Consider the following 7,565-nt stretch of genomic DNA (forward strand, 5'->3'; position numbering starts at 1 on the left):
CTCAGTGCTCAGAAAGTCAGAAATCCAACGGTTGCCAAGTCATGTGAGAGGTACAGGGCTTCTGTTTTTAAAAAGTTATTAATCTGCCGTCATCAATATTTAAAATATATTGCTCATTAAAAGTATTCTGCTACAGTATTCACATTAATTATAGGAAATGGTTAAGTTCATGGGGAAACAAAAGAATATAGAGGAATGCTAAGTATTGCCTCAAGTGTATTATTGTCTCACTGTCTACATGATAATGGTGCTTATATACAGTTAGGTATAGATTTATTCTCTGAGTTAATTAGTCAATGTTTTGTAGGCAAAGACATAAAGTAGGAAAGGAATTTTTATTTTGTTTGTTGTCTCAGAACTGTATTAGTTAGCAGAAGTTCAGTGTGTACCAAAAGTGTGTAGAAAACTTGAGTCCTGAAATTTTTTGAGAAATGATATTGTTCCTTGTCAGTTTTGGTTAAGATTGATTTTTATTTATATAGCTGTATTAACAGCAACCAAGTAGTTATGAACATTAGCTATTACAGATGTTAGTTATATTCTGACTTTGTGAAAATAGCCTTTTATTTTGAAGTATGTGCTTTGTTACCATTTATAGTTTTGGAGCATAAGTACCTTTTATGCACAAAATTGGTACATTAATTTACTAGCATATTAAAAGCTATAAAACTTTTATCTCTTTTAGAAAATTGAAAATGGAAGATTTGCAAAACTCAGATATATTGCACATGCTATGGTCAACAGTACTGATCTGTTAATGGTAACAAAAAGGTAAACAGTTCTAACTCTGAATAATACATACTTAAAACAATCATCAAAATGTGCATGCCTTGATGATTGCTGATCAGTAACTGCACTGTCACCATATATGTAGACAAAATAATGGGGAAGGCATGCCTAATGTGCTGTTAATAATCTTTAACAGTGTCATTGTTAGAAGAGTGTTCAGTGTTATTTCTTTCCTATTTAAGAAGGGAAAAGGAGTATTGGTTTTAAGATTTCTTTAGCTGAGAAGGATTTGTTATAAACTGGGTTAGGCTAAAATCAGCTGAGCTGTGAGATTCACTTACAATGGTGTATTGAAGGAAAGAGAATTATACAGGAACAGTCAGTGTCTAGTAGTGGAGTATGAGACATCCTTCTCAAGTATAGCTTGAAGTAGTGTTACAGTTTTGCTATGAATTTTAAATTTAAATTTTAAAAATATTTTAAGTGTTAGATTTTCAAAAATCACTCTTTTGGAAAGTGTGCTGTATAGTTAGAGATCATGAGATGAAACCTATTTTGCAATGATGAATGAATTCACTAGAGCAAGTGAATTCATAACTTGCTCTAGTGAATAACTTCTAAATATTTTTATATTAATTTTTAAAACTACTTTTATTTTCTGGTGCCTAGTGGTGTGTTATTTGTGACAAAAGGGACATTTGGACAGCTGACATGTGAATGGCAATATACTTACGATGAATTTACCAAAGAACCATTCATCGTTGATGGTCGAAGATTGCGCATTGAGGCCAAGGTACATTACTCTTACCATGTTTTGTTGTTGTTTTCTATTACTGTTTATAAAATTGAACTTTGAATTTCTGCTCACTCTCCTTTGAGTTCTTTATCTCCTTTGTATTTGAGATGCATTCAGAGAAGGGAGTTGAAATTTGACATGGGTGAACACCTCAGATAACAAGTCTCTGGCTGTTCTAAGCAGCATGGTGACTTGGTCTTTGCAGATGAAATTATTCCTTGAGCCCCAGGCATTTTTTGTTTGTATGTACCAGTTCGCAGTGTATTCACAGTCTGGAAAATGGTGATACTACAAAAGGCTCAGAAGATTACAGAATGTTTTTATTATGCTCTCTGGGGCATATAATAAGGTTTTATTGTCGTCAAAAATGACCGTAATGACATATATTTTTCCCTCTCAATACAAATTGAAGAATGCTGCTCTTAGTTGCAATTTTTCCTTAAAAAAAAAAGAAACCAAACCTTAAAATTCCTTTCCCTGGTAAGATGGCAAAGGACATAAGGAGAAAGATGACCACCAATGGCTATTTACAGAGGCAGTTCCTTAATAAAAAATCTTAAATTCTTACTGAAATGTTAACTGCATTTAGTTTCACTTAATGAATTTGCCTGCTGGTGTTTTTAATAAGCTTCACATGTGTAATTACACATATTGGTTGTCAGGACAGTCTTGACGGTGCACAACGTCATTCAGTTTTTCACTCAGATTATTTGTTTCTATTGCAGAGAGCATGAAAGGCAGAGCCATATTGGTTTGGAATCCTCCAAACTGGATTTCTGACTGCAAGTGAACTTTTACAGGATGAAATAATTCTTAGTGTTTCTGCCATTTTAGACAATGCTGAATAACATATCCATCTTTACCCCTACACAGCAGTCATTTCAGAATCCATTAACATGTCTGCAGTATGCTCTTTATTGAAATCTGTGATTGAAAACTGTATTTTGCAAATAACTCCTTCTGTTTTTCTTTCTGAAGCCCAAGTTGCTGGTTTTGCTACCTAAGTCCACTACTTGCAAGTCAGTATTGGTGGAACGTCCACTCAAGTAATGACTTGAAGGAGAATTACAAATTAAAACCTTGGAGAGTAATGGATTTTGTTACCATATGTACATTATCTGCCTTCCATTCCTACACACTTTTGTAGACCCTTATCCAGGGACTCCATGGTAAAAAGGGGAGTCTGTTATTGCTGGAGTGTTCACTCTACTGTGCTTTCATGCAGAAAATTACCTCTCTCAGGGTATGTGCATGTGATGCAAACATACTCAGATGACTGTTCTTGGTACATGTGGCTGTTTGAACCATTATAGCTGCCTTGCTAGTAAATAGCATCCTATTCTTAAAGCCTGAAGTAACTAACTTCAATTTTAAATTACTGTTTTGTTTTTTTTTTAGGAGCGAGTTAAGTCTGTCTTCCATGCCAAAGAATTTGGAAAAATTATTAATTTTAGAAGTCCAGAGGATGCTAAGGTAAAGTCAAAATACTATTAAAATTATACTGTGGTAAATTTGACTTAAAAAGTGTAACAGAAATACTGTTAACCCGAAACTATGTATATTTAAAATTCAGTATTTCCACATATCCATTACAGAGATGGAAATAGCAATAATCTACTCCATAATGAATTTCAATAATAGTCAGATCCAACACCAGACTTTTCCCTACATAAATCTTTGGAATTACAGCAGTCTGACAAAAGATTGATTAAACAGTAGTGCTAACAAAAATTAATCTAGATTATGAATTTAAATAATACATTTTAATAGAACAAAAATATTTGTAAATCACTCCTAGTTTTGTTCCAGGTGGGGGGCAGGGGTGGGGTGTTACTGCTCTGTTCCTTAAGATGCAGTTTTGTTTGAAGAATGAAGAAAATCCTTAAGAAGAATACCAGTAGTTTATTTGATATATGATATTAATGCTATTGTTATACACATTTTCTGATAACCTTTTCATTTTAACATCACTAGTTTTGACTACAACAGATAGTAGGAACAGTTCAGATCTGCTACCAGAACTATAAGGTAGCTGCCTGTGAAAGTACTGCCTTGTTTTTAACTAGTGTAGCAAGTAATTTTCAGAAAAAATAAACGAGCCTTGTGTATACTTCAGTGGGGTGTGGCTCCCTGGGATCATGGTCTGAGACAGCTTGCAAAAGTTGCATTCTCTCATTAGTTTAAATTGCTTTTGTCTTTGTGAGGGTAGTTTCTAGCTGCAGGTAAGTGATAGCAGTTAACTCTTACCTCAAAAAGGTAAGGGCCCTGTGCTGAATTTGACTTGCCTGTAATCTTTGGAGGTACTGAGGTTTTCTGTTTTTAGTTTTTGGCTCTGGTGGAACAGGGGTGGGCAGAGCTGAGGTCCTGTAGTCTCTGTGGGAAAGGAATCCTGTCTAAGCCCCAGCTAAATCAGGAACAATTCCAAAAGTGAAATTAGTACATCATATTACGTATACCACAAGTCTTAAGTAAGGAAAAGATTATTTATTTTCTAAATAATTTATCACATTGCTGCAACCTGTTACTGTCTTCTGTCTGTTGTGATCCTTGCTTCTCTGTTGTCATCTGTCTAGAGTTGTAGACTAAAGCAGAGCCAGGAGGGGGGTTAAATGTTGTCTTCTTTTTTTTTAAAATCTTATTCCTTGAAGTACAGACCAGGAAACAAGTTTAATTAGACATGGTATCAAATGTCAAATATTGGTGCATGAATGGCTCCATTTTCATGTTAGAAAGCCAGGGGTTTATAATCTATGGAAGTATTTTTAACACGGTGTTAAAACTTGGTTAGGAAGAGAGCAGATAGTAGTGACAAAAACCAGTGTAGTTTTCAGCTGCTTTGTCTGTTTTGTACCACAGAAAGATTATTATTGTTACTTTTTTCTTCACACAGTGGATCCTTTCCAAACTAGAAGAAGTAAGAGAGAATCAGCCAAAATTGTAATGAATGGAGAAGCACCAAGATATGAAGAACACTGAACAGCTACCTTTTAATTCCTCTTTCACAAGCAGAACTGTTTGAATATCAGCAACAAAAGCAAAGACAGGAGGGAGGGAAGATTTATCCAATTGCTTATTATGGTCACAGTGGTCTATATCAGAAAAGTAGATGATGTTAGCTTAAAAAATTATGTAATGATAAAAAAAATTCTGCCAAATTTTGTCTTGGTTTGCTTGATTTTTTAATGTAAGAACTTCAGATTTCATTTTTTATATAAGCAGTATAAAGTGAGTTTGTCTTAACCTTTGATACTGAAATTGAACTCTGGAATAATTATTATGATACTATTCAGAGCAAATCTTGCAGTTTTGATTTGATGGTGAAAATCAATACTTTATGTCTTAGTTTTAATATGACTTGAGGCTGTGTTGAAATACAAATTTCTTTGTCAAAGGAAATTTTAACTTAATCACTAGTGTTACAACTCGAAATATAAGGAGGAGGCTACTGATCAGAGAATTTGAATTTAGATCACAAGTGTCTGCTTAGTTGACAATACTAGGTTTTTTTGTAAATGAGTGGACCAGATCACAATTACAGATACAGTACAGTATTGCTTTTAGTGTAAACTTTTTTATATCCTACGAGGAAATGTTGCAGCACCTCAGTCAATTATTACAGAAAATATAACAGTTTACAAAAATGTGTATTGGGGAGAATTAACTCTGCACAAAAAATATTAATAAAAGCCTATTATTTTGAATAGAAGTTAGGAACAGTCTTGCAACTCAAGAAGGAGTTTATGGGGTTATAAGTGCACTGTTGCATACCAAAAACAAATGCCTTGAATTACACAATATTGTGTGCTAAGCAAGTGACTGGTGAAGTCAAATTTATATTAAATAGTAAATATAACGTCACAGTTGCTTTTATTAACTTTTCTTACCTAATGAACTTTTTTGTTTCATACCCAGACAGCAGCGTTTTATTAGCTTGAATGTCTGCAATTCTGTTTATTTCTTAGATGTAGTACTCATAGTATTGTTAATTGGCTGTTTACTGCAGTTGATACAAAAAATACATGAAACACATGTACTTTTACATGTGTTTCATGTTTACACATGAAATACAGTGTTATATGAAGGTTTCCATAAATTCCCATATCAAAGTCTTCAAAATATCTTGTACATATAGAAAGTACCTACTGCCAAAATGTGGTTTCCAAACAATAGTTTGGAATACTCATAGCTACAGGATAGAATTCTAACATTGCTGGTGATGCTTGAAATATCCAAATTGTTCCATTACTGTAAAATCTAAAACAACTAGCATGTAACCTATAGTTGAAGATATTTAATTTACTGTAAGTCTTGCCATTGGTGTTGAGTGACCATTTAGTGGGTTACAAAATACATGTAATCTTGCAGTTTTCCCCATAAACTGTAAATGGAATCAAAATATTTTAAGGGGATTCCAAAATATGACAATGATGGTGTTACTCCACTCGTTTTGTACACCAAGTACATATCAAGAGTATTAACTCAGGTTGTATCATGCCAAACTTCCATACTTTGCCTTAGATAAGTAGTGGTTTTAGGTGCACTGAGTACCATTCTTTATCTGTCACTTGTTTTTCTTCTGTCATTTCTGTCTTAGGCATGATAGTTCATTTAATATCCTCATAATGTTTTTGATAGGTATGTGGTCTCCTCTCCATCCCCAGCATTTACAGAGTACCTGCTGCAAATTTCATTTGCAATACCTCTTGTGTGTGTACTTTGTACATTCCCATTTGTGTGTAGCTTTTCCATTTACCTGATTCTAAATATTTTTTCTCCACAGAACCTATATTTTAATTATTTCTTACATTTATTTTGCCAACAAGCTCTGATTCTCAAATCTCATCTGGCTTTTCAGTAATTAAACAATTTAACTCTTAATGTTGAAGGATTTATTTTAAATGTGCGTATTTGTGGTTAAGGAGCTCATGTTTTGGAAGGCATAGCAATTCCCCCAGAATGGCATTTTTCCTATAGAGTATAAAATATTTTGGTCTTCTGTGCTAACTAAAAGCCTTAAGACAGGGTCTGAAATGTTCAGAAGTCAATGTGGGACCTCTTTTCCACATCCCTTGTTTCCACTTGTAATGAAAATATGATTTTCTATAGGTCCCTTTTCTAGTCCGTAAGTGGTGTCTTTTGACTTTGGCTTTTTTAATAAAGCTTTCTCCATACAGTTATGAAAGAAATTTGCCATTTCTTGGCAAACACTGATTGTCTCCTTTAGCTATATATCACCCCGGGAGGAAGAGAAAGGTATTCAGACTTGGGCCATTGTGTAATTTTCTGGATTGCTGCAGATTGTATGAGATGTCTACTCTGCTGTGCCTCATTCCTTATTGCAGTATGCATATTTTTTTCAACAAGAAGGCTGAATAGGTATGTTAATTTTTATTGAAAGTGTATATGCAACTAGAAAAGGGGATCTCAATAAAAATTAAAATGTAGGCATTTAGTTCTGCCTACTGTGGTGTTTAAAAGTGTATCTTGGCCTTTACTGAAATGCTAAAGAATAGTTTCTCTTTTATATGACTGTTATGTAAACTTAATACATTTGAGAAATGTCATTTGGGTTTTCAGTTTGCTAAGGGTTACAATTACCTCTAAGAAATTGCAGAAACATTTGTAAGTCTAATTGTTGCACTTCCTTTTTGTTCATCTGCATGGCTTTCATGGCATGGCTCTCTTGGTTTGCACCCCACCCTACCCCCCCTTCTTAATCTTGAATAAAGTGAAACTGAATTTTATTTGACTGAAATGTGATTATTACTTGTTTTCTTTATATACTGCTTTAATTAATAGAGACTACCATTACTCAGAATTTTGTAGGTCAAGTCAAATCCTGTTTATGAGAACACGTGGTCAAGCTTCTGTTGCAGTCATCTCAGGAAAACAGAATTACAGACTTTAGAATTTACCTTTGGTTTATTGTAAGGACAAGTTTTTAGTAACTGGATTAACATGTATAAGCTTATTTTTAAATTGTTTTTTGGGGGGTGTGGGGTGTTTTTTTGGCTGTTGTTTTTTTGTTGTTTTTTTCTTC

General features: G+C 33.8%; 1 protein-coding gene across 2 annotated transcripts in view; it reads left to right on the top strand.

Moving 5' to 3' along the window:
* Window positions 1–7,269, top strand: part of VPS13A (vacuolar protein sorting 13 homolog A) — a 108,950-nt gene extending 101,681 nt beyond the window's left edge. For both annotated transcript variants that reach the window (XM_082301604.1, XM_082301605.1), the window contains 4 exons: window positions 686–771; window positions 1,399–1,522; window positions 2,924–2,998; window positions 4,416–7,269. In XM_082301604.1, the coding sequence (XP_082157730.1) occupies window positions 686–771; window positions 1,399–1,522; window positions 2,924–2,998; window positions 4,416–4,466 (336 nt within the window). In that variant the 3' untranslated portion in view covers window positions 4,467–7,269. The remainder of the gene's footprint in view (window positions 1–685; window positions 772–1,398; window positions 1,523–2,923; window positions 2,999–4,415) is intronic.
* The last annotated feature ends 296 nt before the right edge of the window (window positions 7,270–7,565 follow it).

Source organism: Coloeus monedula (assembly GCF_965178545.1).
Source record: "Coloeus monedula genome assembly, chromosome: Z".
Classification (NCBI taxonomy): Eukaryota; Metazoa; Chordata; class Aves; order Passeriformes; family Corvidae; genus Coloeus; species Coloeus monedula.